Source organism: Solenopsis invicta, chromosome 5 (genome assembly GCF_016802725.1).
Source record: "Solenopsis invicta isolate M01_SB chromosome 5, UNIL_Sinv_3.0, whole genome shotgun sequence".
Lineage (NCBI taxonomy): Eukaryota > Metazoa > Arthropoda > Insecta > Hymenoptera > Formicidae > Solenopsis > Solenopsis invicta.
The window spans coordinates 23,297,253-23,319,521 of NC_052668.1; the positions used below are offsets into that span (position 1 = coordinate 23,297,253).

Below are 22,269 nucleotides of genomic sequence, written 5' to 3' on the forward strand. Positions count from 1 at the left end.
ATGGATTTTACAGATCAAAGGTTCAGAAAATAGATCAGATAAATCGAATATGTGTCGCAACATTTAACATTTATATTTAGATCCGGAGTTGCATTCAAACAGACCTCACAAATTATGAATCCGTGTCTACTCCACTTTTGCCTTGAACTTTTCAAACGATTAATTTGAGGAATGCTTTTAAAAGTATATAGGGAGATCGCCGATATCGACATAACGCTTTGCTATTGGATTGCTTCTCAAACAAAAATAAAAAATAAAACTTTGAGAAAAACAGAAATATAAACTAGAAACTGTTCGCCACTAAATGGTGTAAGCAATTTTTATAATATCGTAATTTCCAAATTTGCAATAATTAAGTTTTTCATAAGATAAGCAAAAATGAACTTGAAAAGTAGTAGATAGGGCTACATGTTCTTTTTTTTCTTTTTTACATGTGAGTTATTTGTACAAAATATAAGTTAATGTATATATGAGAATTTCTGGAAGCTTTGATATAAAACATGTTTTATGTTGATTTATACAAATACCTGATACTGTCCTGCAACGTTACAAGAATATCATTTAAATATTATTCACGCATTTGATGAATTTATTTGTAGGTAATTTTGAATATGTAGAAATTAGGCACGAATATCTGAGAATTATGGATTTTCATCATTTAATTATTTATGTTTTTATCATGTTTTTATCAAAATTAATAAAATGTAATATTTATTGTTTGAGAAATAAAAGAGATAGAGATTTACATCGGTATTGGCGATTTTCTCCTAACATCGTAGATAAACTGCGGATCAGCAACGCATGGTACCAAGAGTGAATGATCTAAACGCTGTTTACCGGTTTCTCCGGTGGTGCAAGACACAAGACTGCTCGCGACGCCATCCCCAGCTCTGGTATAGGCGAGCACCTGCACCGTGTAGTTGGTGTACGGGCTAAGAGTGTGCAGGACCGTGCTGAGAGCATGACTGACTTTCGTTTCTCTGCCGGTCTGCGAGTCCGAGGCGGCTTCGTACAGCAGCTTGTATCCGAGCACGACCCCGTGAACTTTGTCGGAAGGCGGCGGTTTCCAGGTCACCTGGATGTTCTGACCATTCAGTGCGGCGCAAGCTACATTCTGCGGTGGCGCACTTGGAACTATGTCAAATTGGTACCGTAAATCGCTGTAGCGCATTGCTCTCCTTTGACGTGTCGAAAAATGCGGTTTATGTTATTGGTACAGTAACCCCGCCGCACACCCAGATTCGTATCGAACTCGGAGTGACTCACGAAATTGACCAAGGGTATAGCTCGAAAATGACAAGAGATACGTTCAAAAGCTAATTATCCACAGAAATATTATTTGTATGTTCCGATAATAAACAAGGCTGTTGTATAAATTAATTAGAATAACGAATTAATTATTCAAGAATAATCATGAAAATTGGTTTTTACACATTTAACTCTTTTTGTTAACGCTGTTAGATTGAAATTTAGAGTTTTAAAATCATTTGTTCAAATTTATGAACAGCCTGAATATTTAAAATGCAATCAATCAAGTTGCAGAAAAGATGTGAAATCTTGATTACAAAACTTGTGATTTTAGTTGAAATACAACATTTAGGTCGTCGCAAAACAAAAAACACAATCAAATTATTATTATCAATGTTGAATTTTGTAACAATTTACGGTTTGGGTTCGCGTAAAGCTCGTTGTATAACCCAATATCGTTACGCAAATGATTACTGTTGTTCAACGTTATGCATTATATATCATATTGAATGTTTATATACCAATATGGTATATATGACAAACTTTAAATTATGATATTAATTTGTAATATGAAACTTGATCTCATCATTTGCAATTCTCAATTACATTTAGCTCTCGTAATCAAAATGCAAAGAGACTGCCTCAAAGCGGCGCGCCGTAATTGCTTTGTTTAACATGCCAAATATTTTTATTAACACAAAATCCCGCGGAAGAGCTCGATAAACGAGGGAAGGGGCTTTTCCACTCACCGTCCTCGAACGTTTGCGCCATCACGGGATCGGATCCCGGGCCGTCTCCTTTGCTATTGAACGCCTTTACTACTATGCTATATTGAGTATATTTTCGTAGACCGGTTAGCCTGTAATCGTGTGAGCCGTCCCCATTTCCTGTGATTCCTACTCGCGTCGTGTTCGTCAATTGATCATCTCCTCTGAAATAAAGCCGCGAAACTACGGTTCGTCGAAGCGAAAAGATAACGCCGCGAAGCACGAAGGCAATCGACAGGACTAGAATCTACGTCAACCACGCGAACGCGGAGGGCGTGTCGAGAAGAGAGGCGCATTAAATTGCTCCGTAAATAATCGATCGTGAAAAGTTTCATTTTTAAAGGAGGGAGAAAGACGGAATCGTTCTTACAACTTCTAAATTGTATAGAGACAAGTGTCTCCCGTTCCCGGGCGCTCGTTCAACGACTTCCCAGTGACGAAGCTAACAGCGTGACAAATAGATAGCACGCATTAAAATATATAAACCACCTTTTCTTCTCTTATGCATCCTATTGTTCGCGAGCCGGTGTTGTCTCCAGAACGAGAAATCCTCGGCGCGAAAGTCGCTGTCGCCAAAGTTTACCGGAAATCGTCCTTATCGTCCGCATTTATTACGTTCCGCCGTCCGATTCGAGTATAATGGAGGAAGTAACAATCTCGAAATTCAATGGAATATAACTGCGGAGCTTGGACAAAAGGTATTTTAAGAATTCATGGTACCTTCTGCGCGACCGGACCGTCGAAGTATGATCCAATTATTCCGGTATGAAATGTCACGGCGCAAACATTATAGCGTCTAATTTAAGAAGTTTCATCGCGAACAATTTTTTATTTGTTTTTATCTTTTTCAGTTAAAAACGCATTTTGAGAGAGAGAAAGAGAGAGAGAGGACGATTTTAGAAAAAAATTTCTTCTAATTTTAGAAAGAACCAAATCTGTTCCAAAATATGACATTCGCAAGTCAATTTTCTTTTATATTATAATTAAATTCTTTTATAAACATTAAGTATAAATAGCTCAAATATTGTTTTTATCTTGACAATTTTGTCGTCTCCGCAATTTTATTAGAGAAAAATACGTTTAAAATTGCCTGTGTCGCCGTCTCGTAAAAATAACGAAATGCACGTTAAGATTATCACGGCCACGTCTCCCTTCTCGACACGTTTTTCTCACGGTTCTTCAGTTTTCACCCACGAAACATTTTCTCGCAAAATCAATATTATCAAAGGTATATGGTACGAGTCGCCGTTCAAACGGTTCGTTTATATGAATTTACTGTTACGTGCCATCCCGGCGCGAACGGGGGATCATCGCGATCATTGTTCGAGACTTCGTGCTCGAGGATGATAGACGCTAAATGCCACAAACTGCCGTGGTTCAAGAGCGGTAAGCAGATAACGATACCCAAGATTGGTGTAGCCGATGGTGTATCCGAGTAGTTCGCCGTTCCACAGGGATCGATCCGGCGGTTGCCACGTGATCTTGAGCTGCTGCGGGCCCAGGGGCTCCACGGAGACGTGCCTGGGCGGTCCACCGGGCACTTCACCATCCGTTTGCACCTGTTTCGAAAATTTCGAGACGCCCCCAGGGCGCACGTGAAAATAAAACAATCCGTCTGACGTTAATGCAACGTTAAATGACTTCGTGATAATGTGAAAGTTTTTCTTTTTTTTTTTCTTTCGGATCATGCTTTGTGTGCGTGTGTGTGTGGGTGTGTCTTTTTTTTTCTAGTCTCTGTCTTTCGACAAATGTTTGATACTGACATGAAGGATGTCGCTTGGCGCTGATGTTCCAAGATGATTTTCCGCAAGCACTCGAAAGTGGTAGGTAGTCGCGGGTTTTAGGGGCGATACCCGAGCGACCGTGTTGTCTCCGGCTACCAGCTTCTGCGTGTTGTGCTCATGCCACACGTCTTTCCAGCAAAAGGCAACAACGCTTAGAAGGATGCAGTACGATCTCTTAAGCGTAATCGCGAGAGAGAGGCGAGTCTCGCGAGGCGAGGCGTAATGTCTCCATCGCGAAAAAATCTGGACGTTACGAACGAGACGGCGCGATTAACTTGTACATCGCTCTGGTCGATAAACCCATTTCGTTTCTCCGCGCCGGTATCGGTTCGCAGTTTAGCAGTTGCCCGCAAAGACGGATCGTACGCGATGAGTGGACGAATCGATCAAGCGAATGACATTTTAATGGAGGATGAGAGCCGTACAAACTCGCGCAAAGGTAGCTGGCAATAAATATTGGACGTACATGCGCGAGCGGATATGTATATGCCAACACTATGTTGGAAATTAATTCGAGGCTATTACTTGCAACGGAAGCGCGCGCTCGCGCTCGCGCGCGCTAGAGATCTCTGCGAGATGCAGATTATCTCTACTAGTTTTAATCTGTAATTTAGGGACGCGCAACTTTGGAGGATCCAACACGCGAGTACGTTGGACATTAAAATAATTCACCCGCGATACGCGTACACCGGAATAATGTATTTCGCGGGAGTAAATTATACGAACGAACATCGAGGACGCGGTATTTATCATCGTTTGGCCGGTATCCTCGGAAATCTCGATCCTCGCGAGACTCGATTTTGGTAAGAGCGATAATAATTCTCGACGGTGCTTGCCTCAAGAACATGTTTTATGCGCGTTAACACCACGACGCTTCCAGTGCCCCTTCGTGCGTTAAGTTCGATAATTTAACACCGGTGGGGAGACTCGAGTCGATTAGGCGTAAATGAGGACATCCAAAGTTAACGAGCGGCCAGGGCAAGGGGCGTTTCAAAGAGAAGTTTGTGGCATGAAAATAGGGCGAGAGTGGGGAGAGTGGCCCGGTAGTCGGGGATGGGTTTGTAAAACAAAGACGCGAAGGAGGAAGATTCGCAAACGACTTTACAGAAAACTTTGTCTTAGCTGTCGTAACGAAAACCGCCAACGTCGGGAGACACCGAATGTGTGTGGTATGCCTCGGAAAATGAAGTGCTTCCTCTATGTCTTCGTGAAGAAAAAAAACTTTGACAACGCACGAATTGCGCAAATTTAATAATTTAATTATTCTAATTTGCATGTTTAGAAAGAAAGCGGGAAAAGAAAAAGAGATTTGTACCGTCAAATTTGCAATGTTGAATTTGAGTTACTCTTTTAGTCATTTCTATAGGTCGCCATTGCTCCCACTCAATATGCCATTAATTTTATTAAAATAATAGAGTTAAACAGTTTAACTCAAGAAGTGTTAAATTTGATTGAAATTCAGCTTATTGTTCACGTCCATGCAGCATTAATTTGTACGCTTCTTACTTTGGAAACTAAGCAATTTAATTATAAAAATAGATTGATCAGATGAGATGTTTTTTTTACCTAGACGTTTTAAAATTATGAAATTTAACACGCGTGAAAATTAAAAATAACAAAACGTTAGAGAAAAGTTGCCAATACCGATATACCATTTTATTTCTAGACTAAATTTCTTAAATAAAAACTTAAAAATAAAAAAACTTTGGAAATATAAATACAAACTGGAAAATGTCTTCTATTAGATGACCTCCGAGTGTAAAAATATATAAATGTAATTAAGAAATATTACGTGTAATTATTTTCATGCGGAAGAAAAATACCAAAATATTTTCTAAAACGTTAGCAAGTTTAGCCGCGATGAAAACAACGTTTAAAGGCCGACGATCTTTCTCCGAGCGACTTGATCAATGGAGAAACGTAAATCGCGTTCCTCTGAACGCAAACACGCGTAAGCGAACGTCAAAGAACGGAACTGCTCTTGCGACCGCGCTTAGTGCATAGGAGTACGAATCGTGAACAAATTCGCGACGCTATTATATAGAATCAACTTGACGTGAATATACAAGAGACACAGCGACGTAATTACCATTGCTCTTGACAGCCGCAGCTCATGCGACACACTGCGCTGCGTTACGCTACACGCGTGCATCTTGGAGCGACGTTACAAAATAGCGTATTACGAGGGAAAATATCCAGTTTGCCACAGTTACTTCATACAACAAAATGTTTTAATAAAATGCTAAATTACCTAATGAAATTTTAATGCTAAGTAAAACGCTAAATATTCTGGAACACAATAGAACACATTACTATAGAGAAAGGTTACAGACACACATATCGTTTTATTTTTGACTATTTCTTAAAGAAAATCTGGGAAAAAAAGAAAAGTTAAAAAACATAAAGACAAACTAGAAAGTATCTTCTATCAGAAGACATAGCAGTCCACATTTTAAATTTTGCAATAATTAAGTATTTTGTAAGATAAACAAAAATAAACGTCTGATAAAATGAGCCTCGAATCCAAATAATAGACAATAATGCTACATTTTCCTTTACTTTTCTTTTCAAATAAACAGATCTCATAATGTTGTACCTTCTATTTTATTTTATATGATTTTTATTATATGCCAATTTACATTTCATCCCGATTTTAAGTTTAAAGTCGAATTATGAAAAAAGAATAAAAAAGAAACAAATATACATAAAACAGTTTTAGAACGTTAAAAACAATCTAAAACAGTGTAAAATAATCTAATAGCATCAATAATACATTCACTATTAAATATTTTTGAGCTGTGCAATTTGTAAAAGAAAATCGTAAAAATATTATTTATACATTTAAAGCATTATTTTTAACTACAATTATATATATATATATATATATAGAAATAAGCTACAGATGTATAAATTATAGATTCATACTTCCAAACAAATCAAATTTTATTATTATCAAATATCAAGTCAAATTCAATTATTAAGTATCAAATCAAGTTCGATTATTATCAAGTATTAATAAAATAGTGACTTTCTTCTAATATATTTAATTATCAGTAATTATATTTTTATATCTGATGTCAGAATTCTATTAATATATCTAATTTGTGTCTTCTTATTCTCGTACTACAAACAAAATGTTTTTAAATGTAACCTCGTATAGAATGAAATGCAATTTCGTGACTGAAATGGAAATAATATTATCAATTTATATTTGTACGTTTCAAATTATTAATCAATTTTTAAAATATATATCGCGCTATATGTTACATCTGTCGATGTTTCAGGAACCATCGTACAACTTTTTACATGAAAAATTGTTTTGTTGTTAAACGTACATTTTATTTTCTCTCGAAATTCGCTACTTCGAGTGGCACGGAAATTAGACAGTTAAACACTTCATCATAGACATTCACCGGGTAGATACACATTCCTCGAATTGAATTATTACTTACTAATGAGATAAACATTATGTTATTTGTGTTAATGGAATTTCGAGCGCTTCGAATACGCGTTTGTTCAAGCCATCGACTGGTAGCGAGGTTCGCCGGTAGAACAGGAGAAACGGGCGGGGTCGAATAAAAGCCACGAAATAAATCCAAAATAAATGTAGCGCCTAAAATCCTAAACGAATATAGACGGGAGACGTGGAGCAACGTGTGGAGGGATAAATGATTAATGATTTCCCCCGGTGGCAAAAGCCACTGGCGTTATTCCCGAATGCGGGTGAATACTTTCGTCGAAGACATCGTAGTGTTAACTTCAACGTTGCGATATGATATTCCGCGTCGAATATGAAAGAAATGCCAAGTGCGCTGTGAGCACGCGCGGATAATGACGATGAATCGAGAATGTAATGGGGCGCAATAAACCGTACACTGTACATCGATATTCCTTCTTCTTTTTCTCTCTCACTCATTCACATACACAACTCTCTCTCTCTCTCTCTCTCTCTCTCTCTCTCTCTCTCTCTCTCTCTCTCTCTCTCTCCCTATTTCAACTCTCGGTCGAGCAAGCACAAAAAAAATCTGGTGTTATTTTCACCAATATTGCGTTGCTATAACGCGATATTTACACCAGCCGATGAAATTAATCGCGTACTCCAACAGTAAATAGGAAATTAAACAAACGTTTTTAATCTCTTCCATATTTACGCGCATTCACGCAACTATTGATCGCGGGTTAGATCGGAGCGAATAAATTAAAATTAAAATTTTTATTGTTAAATCTAAAATTTGTAAAGCTCGGGTCTTTATTCCGGTGCATTTACCACCACATCATCTGCAGGCGACAGTTCCTTTTGCAATTTGCACGATTTCGAATTTTATTTTTTGTTTGATTTATATTTATGTTCACCGTTGATAAATTGGGCGATGTGAGTTTAATAAAAGTAGAAACATCATCTGCACGCAGGCATGCGTCGTAATTTCAAAAGAAATTACTCTTCAAAGTAACGTTGTCATAACTGTCAAGTCGCGAGTTTGAGAAAGTTCACATTAAAATTTTTATACTCACTTGAAACTTTAAGACTTTGAGATACCTCCATTATTTTTATCATGACCCAACTATGAGCTTTAATATTAAAATTACGTTAGTCTATATATTTTCAGTTCCGAGGTACCTTCATTATTTTTGTCATGGTCGATCACGTTTTTACACATTAAAATTATATTAGTCTCTCTATATATATATATATATATATATACAATTTATATATATATATATATATATATATACAATTTCAGTCTCCAATTTTTAATTATAAACTTAATTTGATTGACAATGAGTAAAAATCTTAAACGTCGCGAATTAAAAATTAAACTTTAGAGACTATTCTGCGAATTATGTATGCACTGAGCTTGTACTTATACTACGTGATGTGGCAGTCAATGTACCAAGGAATTGATGCCGTTGACCAGAAATGCAACGATCTATAACGAGATGCTCTCGGCTTTCGATCGATAGTGACCGAGGTTCGCGCGCATACACCGAAAAAAAAGTGAAACGAAAGGAGGTAGGATGGTCTGTACCTTGCGCCTCCTTGTACTGCACGATGTAGTTGGTGATGGGTGAGCTGACGTGGCTCGCGTCCCGATCAGTTGCCGGCGAGGACCACGCCAGCACGATCGACCGGCTGCCCTGCTCAGCCACATGCAGATTACGTGGGAAATCGGGTGGTTCCTGCACGAGCAGGTGGATCGTCGCCTTGTCGCGACCGTATGCATTCGCGGCGACGCAGATGTAGTCGCCGCGGTCCATGTGGCTCGCCTGCATGATCCGCAGTTCGGTGGTGACGCGTCCCGACGCATCCACCGTATTATCTACCGCGTACCTAGATCCGAGAAGAGCGGTTACGCAATTAATCGATTCGCGTGACGATCTCGAGGCGGGAGACCGAGAATTCGAAATTTCTATAAGATTTACGCCGTTTAAGCCAAATTAATTAATACAACACATATAAATAGAGGAGTGTCTTAAACAGTCAAAGCTGGCGAGTGTTCGATAACATTTGTGCGTGAATTTATATAAGGGAGAGTTGTCGAATACATAGCACTCAAGTTATTTTTTATTATTTCCCAGTTAGTACTGAATTGTACGCAAATAAATATTGAAAATTGTAGCTTGATGTTTTAAGTATTTATTGGTCTAATATTTAATCATTTACCAAGAAGAAATTAATTTATAAATAAGTCTTTTTGCAACATGCTGCAGAAGATAAAAGAATTGGGTATTCAGACGATTAAAACGTACTTGCGGGTTTCTTAAATAACTTTAAAAGTATTAACTTTGAAAGAATATCAAATAAAATAAAATAAAATAGAAATAAGGAATATAAATTAATAACTAATACTTAATTTATTAACAATTTATCTAGAAAAAGATCAAACATTTAATAATTAATAACTTAGCAAATAATATTGAAAAGAACGTTAAAATAAAACTGGCGATTTAAGTGATCGATACGTTTAGCAAAACTCTCCCTTATATTTTATAGTTTTTTAAACTATGTACCGACTACTTTTTAAAATGTAGTTTCAAACTAAATTAGAATAGTAATAACATAAGTTAAATTTACCAATTTAATAATATTGATCGATATTAATAAATATTTTTAAACATTGCAAGAATTTATATAAATTCTCACAGTAATCAAGCACCAAGATCCAACTCTAATCAGTTAATGCGCTTCTCTATTTATTTATTCATATATTAATTTTACTTGTAGAAGTTGACGTATTTAAGGTTAGATTAATTACGTAAAAAGAGATATTATATAATCTATTGATTGTTTTCTACTGTCATAATTTCATCAAATATTGGATAGCAAGATAACTCGTGGTCAAGAGTATTGATTTTAATAGTTAAAATTAGTTTTCCAGAATTTACAGATGTTATTTCATTATAATAACAAATTAATACTTATTTCGCTATCAAAATAACGATGCTACAACAGTAAAATGCGTTTTCCAGGAATAGACTACTTTACTTTAGCAGTAAATTAACGAATCCACGAACGCTTCTACAAACAAATTTACTCTCGGTACAGTTTTCCCGTTATCAACAAAACAGGTTTTTGAAGTAAAATCAAATAATTGGTTATAGCAGCGAAGTTTGGTCATTTTCACATCAAATATACAGTAGCGGCAATAGTTTATTGCGGCAGTAAAATTTTTTCCCCTCTATTGTAAACGCATAAAGATTTAAAAATAGAATTTGTGCGCACTGTTGTGTAAAATGCATTAAGTACCTAAAACAATCCAACAATTGCAGACAGACTTGTGACTAAATAAAAACTACAATTATCAAATTTATTTTAAATATAGAATACGTTCGTTATACTTCAAATTAAATGCGAACACATATACATAATACATAATAGGAAAGGAACAATTTTGCTGAAGTAATTTATCTAAATACAAATATAAAAATAATTTCATTATCCATTAAAATGTAATATTTATTCAAGACGCTCGAGCATAATAATATGCTGTAAAAAGTTCTGCATAAGTAAATTGATAACCTAACAAAAACATTATTTTTAGATCTGTATCTAGCGAAATTTTTAGATATTTCAACAAAAGTGTTCTTTCGATGCAATTTCTATATGAATTATGTTTTAATGTGTAAAATAGAATTTTAATTGCGCGTGCAGTTGTTAGATACGGATCTCGTGTGTAAAGAGCATTCCACGAATAGCAAATTTAGTGTGTTTCTGCTTTAAATGTGTGTCGCGAATTAATGAAGAATGATAACGTACAGCGTCAAACGGTATGCGTATTTGAAACGGGCGAGCTTTCACGCGAAAGACGCATAATTAATTCCGATACGAACCTAACGTCGTAATTAGGATCGATCTTGCTGTCACGAACACGCCAGCTAAGATCAAGAGGCGCGTCTCCCTCGGCCTCGCAGCGCAATATTACGCTCTCCCCTCGTCGCACCGATTCCTGCCTCATCCTTACTGTCACCTGGGGGCCCGCTGTAGTGAGAATTTTTCATCAGCACCTTCACACGAGACACTCACGGCGCCGCGCGCGAGCACAATGAACGTCAAATAAAAGACAAGACAATAAAATCAATTTTCGCTATAACTCGCAGATGTCCCCTTTTTGTAATTGTAAACGAGCAATTCAATTTTGTTTTGCGTGGAAATCGCACGGCAATCTACTGTACTTTGTTGAATGCGCGTTTATTTCGTAGCCAAGCGAAAAAAAGATCAATTATCGACGCATGATGCTATTCCGAATAAGCGCGTGTGTTTGTGCACGCGTACGTATCCCTCTCACAGAGAGGATTTCATGCAGTGATGCGAAGCAATTATCCAGTGACGAATATTGTAGTAATGCTATTGAATTTCCGGCGGACGTGTCCGCGTATGTGTGCGAATTCAAATTAACAAATTTATTAAATTCATGACTGTTGCATCGCATATCGCCGCCTACGTATGAATATCATGTAATAACAAATTAAATTCCTATACCGCCCTCTCCATTAAATCTCCAAAGATAATTTCAAAGGGAGAGGGAGAGATAATTTCTGATAACGCCCACAGGTTGATATTCTGCAATATGAAAGCTTTTACGGTGGACACGCGAAACGGCGCGGTGGTAAAAATTATCGTCGGTTTTTCGATCAGCTCCGAATGATTCAGTGCGACGCTATCCGAATCCCGGATATCACCTGGATCCGGGATCCAGACGGCGCGGCGGCGGTAACTCTAGGTTGCGTGAATATTTTACCATGAACCGTTAGCCGAATGAGCTTGCTGAGGCCGGGCCCGATGCCGTTGCTCGCCTGGCATATATAGAATCCGGCGTGATCCCGCGATACCCGCGGGATCACCAAAGATCCGTTTCTGGCCACCCCGGCGCCTTCCGTGCCGTATCCCAGCTCTCTGTAGTCACCCGGAGTCTCACCTAAATGCGCAAGGATACATCTTTACGTTTCTGCATAATAGACACGTCCACGGAAAATTATTACCCTACGTTTTACGAGGCCCTATCGGAATCCTGTGTAAATCAGAAGACGTTAGTCCGTTTCCATCCCAACTAGATTAACTTTGATCTCGGTTTAACTTGTTACTTAACTTTTTTTTTCCAATACCAAGAATTAGAAAAAGAAGAAGAGTGAATTAAATTGAGATCAAAGTTAACTTAGATTGGTAGGAAATGTACCTAAGAAGGGCACAAAATAAAACTCGATGTACATTTTATCGACGATATTCCAGACGCGTGAAAAACTGACGTAAGAAAAGAAAAGAATCAGATGTTTCGCAGGATAAAGATTACTTCATAGACGCGCGATAGATAAGAAAATCTTATTCTTCGCGTAATTTCAGGTAAAGTTTACCTTAACGGCGTTTTGACTCGGAGGCACACTCAGCTACCGAGATATTTAATTTTAGAACTTTACAAACTGCGAAAAAATAACGTTAAGTTTCGCCGGGGGAAAAAATTATTTCTGAGTTTCGCAGCATGAAGTATCACCTTGTTTACGCCTCATTACAAAACATCCTGTTGTACGCCGACTTAAATGTCAAGAAATAACCGAGAAAAAAGTTGCTTAAGCGCGCGAGATGTTCTATAAACGCGTCTCTGAATACATGAATGTTCAAATGATCCTGAAACGCGTAACGTGTTGGAAGCTAAATACACAAGTACACGAGGCGCATGCCTGGGAATATCTCTCTCTCTCTCTCTCTCTCTCTCTTTCCCTCTGTGTGTAGACTTCATTCGCTTATTCTATCTTTTCATAAATAAACGGATGGAAAACGGGCGGAAGACGTATCAAAGTATGTACCACCCTCGTAACTTCAAACGGCAAAGATTTACTTCGCGAGAACTCCCATCGGGCAAGGTAAACCGAACATTTTGAAAGCGTCGCTTTTGAGTAATCAGTCTTTTCGCGTGAGTATTCCGAGAAATTATGTTCTTATCAAAAACTTACGGCAGAAGCCGCGTCGCGCATTCCCGACCGATGCTGCGCGATGCAAATTGCGTTTGTGCACCCGACTCGCCGGCAAATAGTTACAACGTTACACGGAGTTTAATAAAACCAACCCACGCTCCTGCACGTTTGTTCGCGTCTAATATGAATCGTGACAGGACGCGGAGCATCTTTCCCCGACAACGCGCGCGGTAGCTTCTTTTTTCAGCGCCCGATGCTGCTGTCTACACGGCGCGCATCACTCGCGACGGCGGATCGATGGTTCCCGACATCCTTCCCGATACATAGTGCATGATGAAAAACATAAATATCCACGCGATATCTGCTTTTTTTCCTCCCCTTTTCACTAGCAACTTTGAGATACGTGTTCGGACGGCGAAGAGAACTTTTACGGATTAATATTTGAGTAACGAGAGAACGCTTAAAATATACCTGAATATAAACGTGAAACGTGCGGTGGAAACGCTTATATACATATAATACGATTACACGACTAGCTCTCAGTGAAAGCATTTTACAAATGTATATTTGTTTGCTTGCCGCGGCTAATTAAAATTAACAAAAATATTTTGGAATTTGTGATAACAGTCTCGTCATCGCGACGTAACTGCGTCGTATCAAAGACACACACACACACACACACACACACACACACACACACACACACACACACAAAAGCGCTTTTTATTTGCCTTGACGTAGCCGCCGGCAGGGAAAACGATTGGCTCGCGCGAGTGCACGAGCTGGGCTGCGAAAGATGCATTCCGCGCAAAAGTGAGGTCAAAATTGCAGGAGGAAAAATAGAGAGAGAGAAAAGATTGAAAAGTACCTCGCGAAAGTGCGCCACATCAAATCCACGCTCGGCGAATTGACGAAATTAATTATACGGTTCTATCTATAGGACTTATTTCTGACTGCGATTGGATATTCGCTCGCGATGAGACGACCGGCGATTCAGCGAAATTCGTGATTGATTACTGAGTTTCCAGCGCGTTTCCTTTTTTTTCCCCCGTCGCCGACCGGCTCCGCCGGTCGTAACTTAAATGAAAATTACGTAAAGCTCGCGCAAACAAAGTTTTCGCTTAATCGACAGGAGGAGATTATTAGAAAGTATTATAACACCAGCGTCAGACTTCGTGCTCAAGTCTGATTCGGAATAAATAATCGAAACGTCGGTGCGACGTTTGAGATATGAATTTTTCCAAATATGAATTTTTCAACGTACATATCGACGTATGACACATTAAAAACGGGACATGCGGTATCCGCAAATATTTCACTCATATCCCCCTTGTAAAAAAATGAACTGATAAGTGTTTCAATTAACTGATTACTATATCAGTAATTGATGATATTTCATTAGTTAACTGAATCATCGGTGACCATCAGTTACTGAGATAGTAATCGGTTTATTGAAACACTTATCAATTTTCTATCAATTTTTTTTTTTAAGGCTGCGGTCATTTATGAGGTGGCGAGAAGTCGTAAGATTAGTTGTTCGGTTAGCAGCTGTTTCTAATAAAAATCGAACGGTATTGCCTCTGTTAAAAATATCCATTTTACATTTAGAGAGATCAGGTGTGAATGAGCGTTCTCATTTCTCGCTCCACGTTCGAGAAGCAATACATCTCTCGTAACGCCGATGGGAAAGGGACGACGGTGGAGGGAGGTTACCTCCGAGATCCCACCTTTAAGGAGTTGTGACTTACCGATAGATTGCTTCCAAGTCACAGTCGGAATGGGGAATCCTTCGGCCTGACAGGCGATGGAGACGCCGTGACCTACAACCGCGTTCTGGTCGATAGGTTCCACGGTCCACCTCGGAGGTACTAAAAATACGAACCGATTGGCTTAGAATCTTCCAGTCGCTCGCATTCGTATCCGCCAGAGTCTTATTCGATGCCCCCTCGTTTCCGTCACCGTTTATCTCATTTCTCTCAGGAATTTGCAATGACGTCGTAAAATTTCAAACACGACCGTTAAATCAGTAATGATCATCGAAGACATTTAGCGCGCAGTCTCGTGGGTACACGTTACAAAGATACCCGCCTTTCTTTTTATTAATTAAGGTGCAATCGTGATGGATGACACCACAATGTACATCCACGTGTAATCACTGTTACATTACTTTATTACAAATTCCTTTTAATTTAATTTACGGAATTGAGAGTAATACGCAATTTATTCCGTGTTATCCCGTTATTCCCTAAAGATAATATCACGTAAAACCGTCAAACGGTATTGATTTTCATTTCACAGTTCAGCCATGATTTTATCTTTTATCAATTCGGTCCAAAAATATATATGATCTGACAGGTTATTTATTTGAACAGTCGTTCCCCTGTATATATTCAAACATCGGATCGATTTGTGTTACGATATAAACGGTGACGAATACCAACGGCCATGACTAAATTAATATTTTCCTAATGTGTTAGTAATCATGTAATGCATGCGTCTCTTTCTTTCAACTAGATTATATACTTACACAATTTGCTGAAAAAAAGAAACTGTGACAGTTATTAATGCTACGGAATCCATTAAGGCTACGACTAAATTACTTGAATTGACGATGTTATGTATATGTTATGTATAAATATGAAAACTAAACGAGAATGCGGATTTTTCCGCAATTAACTACTTTCAATTTCATTAAGAATTCAAGCAATGTTAAATATGTATCAAAAAAATAATTATTTGGGATATTCAGGAAATCTCGAAACTTAAGAATAGCATGCATTTTTGATAATAGAAAGATAAAGAGAGAGAGAGAGAGAGAGAGAGAGAGAAATTACTAAATCTATGTAAAAAAAATTGTCTAACTAAATAATCTATGTAAATCATAAAATATTCGATAGAGAGGAAGTATAAAGGGGAAGAGAGGGGAAGAAATTTGAACGAAAGAAAAATTGTCCGTCTAAAATACATGAGAGTAGTTAGTATAAATTGAACTATATAAATATATGTCAAGAAAATATAATACATATAATATAGTACGAGTATATGATGAACGTAATGTCATGCAAAAATGCAAAGTTGGTCATTATCATAAGGAACGTAACAACGCAAGCACCATTCCAATGTAAACAGAGCCTGTAAGACGGATGTAATATAAAATGCTTTCAGACAACGACAAACGCAAACGATACCGTGACAATGTACCGTAATGATACGAAAATAGAAAGACACGTAGTAAGGAGGAGTATCACTTTTACATTCTTCCATCGTCATTCCAAGTCGCTCTCGCAGAAAGGGAGAAGGGGGGAAGATGTAACCAGAAAACAGGTTAAACTACGCGAATGCATGCTTATGCACACCCGTGTCATAGACAATTGTTGCATTACATTAGCACAACGTCTCGAATATCAACTCGCTACGATACTCTACCATAGTAACATTCGCGGAAACGTCCTTTAAAAAATCTTAACACACGTGGGTAATACTTCTACGCTCAAGACTGAAATATATCTCAATTTTGAGGTCTACCATCGATCTCAGCGATGCTGCTTGCGGAAAACGTACGGAATATAGGGAACGATATCAAGAGTCAATACATTTCATATTGGGCCTTACCGGCACACCGGATCAACGGACTCTGGAATAGGCCGTGTGTGTTACTGTTGAATTACTTCGCTTATCGATATCACCCTCGTTAAAATTCGCAAATAGAACCGTCCTGTTCTAATAACGATCACGTGAAAATCTAATTATCTCTCACTGACGAGCATGCAAACAAGTAAAGTCGGCGATACATCTGTCGTCTACGCGATTCCGTCTCATTTGTCGAGTTCCTTGCCTCGATCATGATCCTCGATTTCCACCGGCAAATGAAAATTCTATCGAGCTATCTTCGAAGATAAACGAAAGAATCGGGATATGGCGGCACCATGCCAGGTATTGCTTTCGATAGCGCGACTGCAATTTCGAAACCTTTTTTTTCCTCTGCCGTCTCTTAATCTCGCCTCTGTATGCTTAAAAAAACGTTTTATCGATTGACGAGGACAATTAATGGGTATTTTCGCCGAATTGCTTCCTTTAAACTTCCGATGCTTCCTCAAACAAAGTTCGTAAGTGGTACGAGTGGATAGCATGAAATACGTCTGACCGTAAGTAGTAATGGACACACTTGGTCACCTACAAACAAGTAGTACGACTAGACATGTGTACCGAAGCAATATCAATTCTATTGTTGAGAAAAGTGATTAAGTACTCAATTTACTTCTTTTTCTTCCACTAAGTAACAACTATATCTTTAAAAAAAAATATTTTTTTGATAATTGTCTAAAAATATACTCATCATAAATTCAAAAGCAAAACTTATAAAAAAAAGAATTTATATCTTTTTTTCGAAGAATATCTCATAAAATTTTATCAAAGAAAAGTTGAAATAATAAATCAAATTTCAACTTATATTCTTGATACCTTACTCTTAATAACTTAAGATTCTGGACTGAAATATTAAATATTAAAATAGGATATTAAAATAGAATATGTCGAATAAATTTAATGCTTATGACAAACTTGTGAAATATTTGAAATAAATAATAATTTCTTTATATACATTATATTCTCAAGTAATGTACAGTATATCTCTGGGTGTACACAGAATTTATTTTAAATAAATATTATGTGTTCGAGTAAATAATTTAGCATATTTTAAGAGAGTTATCGAGGAGATATTTTTTGTAAAGATGACTGTTACTTAAAAGAAGAATATTAAAATTGTGCGATCACTTTTCTCAATATTGGAATATTTTTCCGCGTAAGTAGTAAAGAGCACGCTTGATACAGCCGAGTACAAGTAGTATGACCAAATATAAGTAGTATAGAATATTTGAGACGAAATATAGAAGGAATAGAACCAGATATAAATGATACCTATTTGTACGTAAATTTCATAGAGTATACGTAACGCGGCCAAGTAGAAATAATATGAAAAATATCAGTGCACGTAAGATCACGTTGAAATGGATATACGTATGTGTTAAAGTTATACATATGTGTATGCGCTGATCGTAAGCTGTGGCGGCAAAGGTATTACCATGAAACTGAAAAGTGCAGTATACTGCGCACGCTACTCGGCTGCATGATGAACACAAAGCGAACTCGAGAGCACGTTGCGTTCCATTTGGCAAATATTGCGAAAGTCTCTGGTATGTATTCTATAATATGACTGCAGTACTTCTCAAAGAACATATAAGCATAATGGACCGAGAAATGCGATTGTAAAAAATTCGTATGGCTGCAGATGGATGTTTAAAACATTATCCGTGACATTTTATTATTTATTATCTCGAATCTGTTAAAAATGCGCAATTGCGACGTCAAATTGAAATTAAATTAATTTTGATCTTTTTTTTCAACTTTAGTTTCTATTTTAGATTGAATGCGTCCAATTACTATTGTTACTCACTTCTTTGATGTTTGTTCTTGAAAAATTGCAGCTTTACACTTTGCACATTCATCCTCCAATTTGTTACGCGCGTATAACCTTTACCGAGGTTAAGGGATCGTATTTCGCTTTGAGGAAATTCCTTTGCCGCGCGACATTCGCTGGAAAATCTTTAATGGCTTTCAGATGTCGAAAACGTAGCGATCTTGTCGTATTTTATACGCATTAGGAGCGGGTGCCATTACGTACCGGGTAATACGTGGAGTCGTATACGTACGAAATGTACGATTCTTTTGATATTCTATGAAATTCGAGTCAGAATGGATGGAAATGAATAAAATATTGCTCGCCGTTGAGCGTGAGACCAGGAATTAAATTCGGCGAAACCCATTAATAATTAAATCCTCTAAATTATTTCCAATAGAGATCCATAGCGAAAATCAGCTTCCGATCAATCTCTTTCCTGATTTTCTAGATACACCCAGGCGACTAGGTTCAATGAAATTGTTCTTTTCATTTCTCAAATAAATGACATCTTTCCTAATATAAACAAGAATAATTTAAACAAAAACATGATATTCGATTGTATCATTCGCGATTAGCTATATATGGAATAAAATGTGAGCTACTTTTGGAAATATACATATAGTTAAAAAATCTATATGCCTGATTCATATCTGTTAAAACTTTAAAATATTTTTACGTTAATCTTAATAACGTTTTAAAATAAAAAATCAATTCTTACCATAAATTCTTATGTATCTCAAGTGTCATACACGCAATTTCAAAGGACTCCAGATCCTTACAAATTAATTCTTACAAACATCACGATAAAACCTTGTTTCTTTTTCAACAAAAATGAAATAAATTTTTAAGATTCATCTAACTTACGTTACCGAAGAAGAAACTTTTTCAGAGACGAAGAGTGGTGTTTCAAATTGGCGGAATCAGATACTAACGTACAAGATTACGATCCGGCGAATAGGGACTCGTATCGCACGTCCCTTCTCGAGGGATGTCATCAACGGCTCGGGAAAGTCGTCCGAGTAACCCGGAACCCAGGAGCGGATTAAATAAAAAAAAAGAAAACCGAACCTTGCTCGACGTTTCTTCGAAGTCTGCGCTGTGGTACGAACTGTATACCCCTGCCTTGTATATATATGCGTATACGTACACGCGTATACACACCTATACACAAGAAAAGTGGGACAATGGCGCGAAAAAAAGAGAGGAAGAGAGAGAGAGAAAGAGAGAGAGAGAGAGAAAAAAAGAGGAAGAAAAGAGAGAAGGAAGGATAGATAGAAAGATTGGTAGATAGATGGATAGATAAATTGAGAGATAGATAAACGGAAAAATAGAGAAAAAGTTGGGGAGACAGCGAAAGAGGAAGGTTATTTGTGGACGCTTTATGTACACAGTTTTCTTACGACTACGTCAGTTTTTTGTCGGGACACCAACCAGCGACTGAGAGGCTGGTCGAGTGCTCGGCCAGGCCAGCGACGTTGCTGATCTGGCATGTGTAGTTGCCGCTGTGACTAGCGCTGACGCTATTTATCGTCAGGATGCTGGAAAACGGCGGATAGTCGCTTATCTGTATGCCGTTGCTGGTCTCGACGGTAACGGCGGCGGCGGCGGCGGCGGTCTGGACCGACGACACCGATGTACCACCGTCGCTCGGTCTGACCTGAATCGGTTTCTCGTCCATCAACCACGTGATGTTGAACGGCTGGTCACCCTGGCTCGTCGTACACATAAGCTGTGTCCGCTGCCCCTCCATCACACCGTCTCCGAAAAAAAATGGCGAGATCCGCGGCGGAACTATAAACGTTACGTTGTGACATGATAATGGAGAGTATGCACCTCTGGCGGTCTTGCGCTGGTGGTTTGGCCGCGCCTTAGGCGTGGTCATCGATCGAGGATTTTGCATCTTTCCGACCGCGTCTTGACGCATGACTGATTCGCGATTTGCGAAAATGGGGAGATACATTGTAATGCATGCATCGTAAGGGACCGTATACAGGAGAAGAATTAACGTGAGCATCTAGGAAATATAATAATTTTTTCATTAATAGGAGATTAAACCACCAATTGTCTTTAATACAGATCTTATCTTTGTTTAAAGCAAGGTCGCCACTTGAATAGTCACCAATGGAATATTGCACTACATTGAGAAAAAGATAATTGAAAATTTATTTGTAGGACATACATTTATTTCATTCAAATAAATCTTCGTTTGAACACGGCGAAATAAAATTTTATTCATGGCAAATAAGTCAATTGAAAAAGTGAGATGTAACAGAAAGTGTATATTTCTGTCATTATAATCAAATTTCCTTTTAACCAATGTAAATGTTGAAAAAAAAACGTCGAAAGTAATTGCTTCTAAAAATTTCAACTCTCTTTCTCAGTGTATTTTTTTAGCCGAATATCTCTCAATTGATAATACACGTAAGTGATGTTGGAGGAATAAATTTGTTTTTCATTGTACATTATTTTCAAAAATTGTCTTCTACTCCTAAAAAATTCAATGTTTTTCCCAGCCAACGTAACGACCTGACTTAAATATCATCAATTTTTGCAAGTATTTTTGTAGGGGAAAGCGAAAAACATTTTCTCCTCCAATATCTCTTAAAATTCTGCTGTAAGAATCGTGTAACATTTCACTGGTAGCTATTTAAACATTGTATAACCTTATTCTAAACTAGAATAAAATATTTGCATTGAGAATCTGATAAATGATGGGTCAACCTCTTATTAATAAAATAAGTAGTGCATTTTCCAGGTTTCACGTTAAATTGTCTCTCCTTTGTATAACAACCGCAAGTCACCCTTCCTCATTTGTTTGTTGGCTAATATTTTACCTGTTAGTAAGTCGCAGCACAGTTTTCGTTTAAACGAAGTCTCGCCACCGAAATCGCAGGGACGAAGTCACGCGGTTTGCGCATCCCTTACGCATTGTCGCGTAATTTATTTCCTTCAGCTCGGCAGCGGCAGAGTCCGCGAGGAGCCGCGCGTAGGAGAATCCCTGGCGCGTAACATCGCGGAAAAACTCAATAAACCCGCCCACCATTTATTTCGATCCATTCCGCCGCGTGATTTCCCCCCCGCGTCCGGGAAGGACAGGTGCAACGCGACGCATTTCTCGCACCGCGTGCGTGGCAAGGTCCGCAGAAAATTGTGGCACGGCCATAAATATCGGGCAGCGTTACGTATACGAAACGCGCCCGCCGAGAGTGTAACGCGAGCGTAGTGGGTATAGCTTGGGAAATGAACATTTACGAGCGAGCATAACTGTTAATGTCGGCCGATGTGTCTTTATGAGGAGAACTCGGCGAAGTTAGAAATAAGCCCGCCCCCTCCCCCTCCCCCGCATCTACTTTCGCCCCCCGGGGGCGGGGAAGGGAGCGACGAGAGGGGAATGTTAATAAATTGTTTCACGCGAATGTGTACCGCGGTGCGTGGAAACTTCGCGACCGAGAGGCACCTGCCGCTTCCCTTTTTCGAAAATAGATTCCCACGCGAATGTGCGTCGCGCGGGGAGTCGCTTGAATCGCGATCCTGGCCTGGCGAGATGCGCCATAACAACCGCTCATCCGGCATGAGACACCTGTACACGTTTTCTTCCTCAATGAAA

The 22,269-nt window shown here is 38.3% G+C and overlaps 1 protein-coding gene across 5 annotated transcripts in view; it reads right to left on the reverse strand.

The window, feature by feature from the left end:
* The window catches only part of LOC105195209 (Down syndrome cell adhesion molecule-like protein Dscam2), an 87,990-nt gene that overhangs the window by 6,854 nt on the left and 58,867 nt on the right, over nucleotides 1-22,269 (reverse strand). For 4 of the 5 annotated variants that reach the window (XM_026131034.2, XM_039449882.1, XM_026131036.2 and 1 more), the window contains exons 13-20: nucleotides 14,953-15,072; nucleotides 12,037-12,213; nucleotides 11,129-11,276; nucleotides 8,827-9,128; nucleotides 3,779-3,927; nucleotides 3,420-3,574; nucleotides 1,998-2,179; nucleotides 838-1,134 (exon numbers count right to left, since the gene is read on the reverse strand). In XM_026131034.2, coding sequence (XP_025986819.1) covers nucleotides 838-1,134; nucleotides 1,998-2,179; nucleotides 3,420-3,574; nucleotides 3,779-3,927; nucleotides 8,827-9,128; nucleotides 11,129-11,276; nucleotides 12,037-12,213; nucleotides 14,953-15,072 — 1,530 coding nt within the window. Of the gene's footprint in view, nucleotides 1-837; nucleotides 1,135-1,997; nucleotides 2,180-3,419; nucleotides 3,575-3,778; nucleotides 3,928-8,826; nucleotides 9,129-11,128; nucleotides 11,277-12,036; nucleotides 12,214-14,952; nucleotides 15,073-20,093; nucleotides 20,454-22,269 lie in introns of all 5 variants that reach the window. The other variant, XM_011160519.3, reaches the window with a different exon arrangement.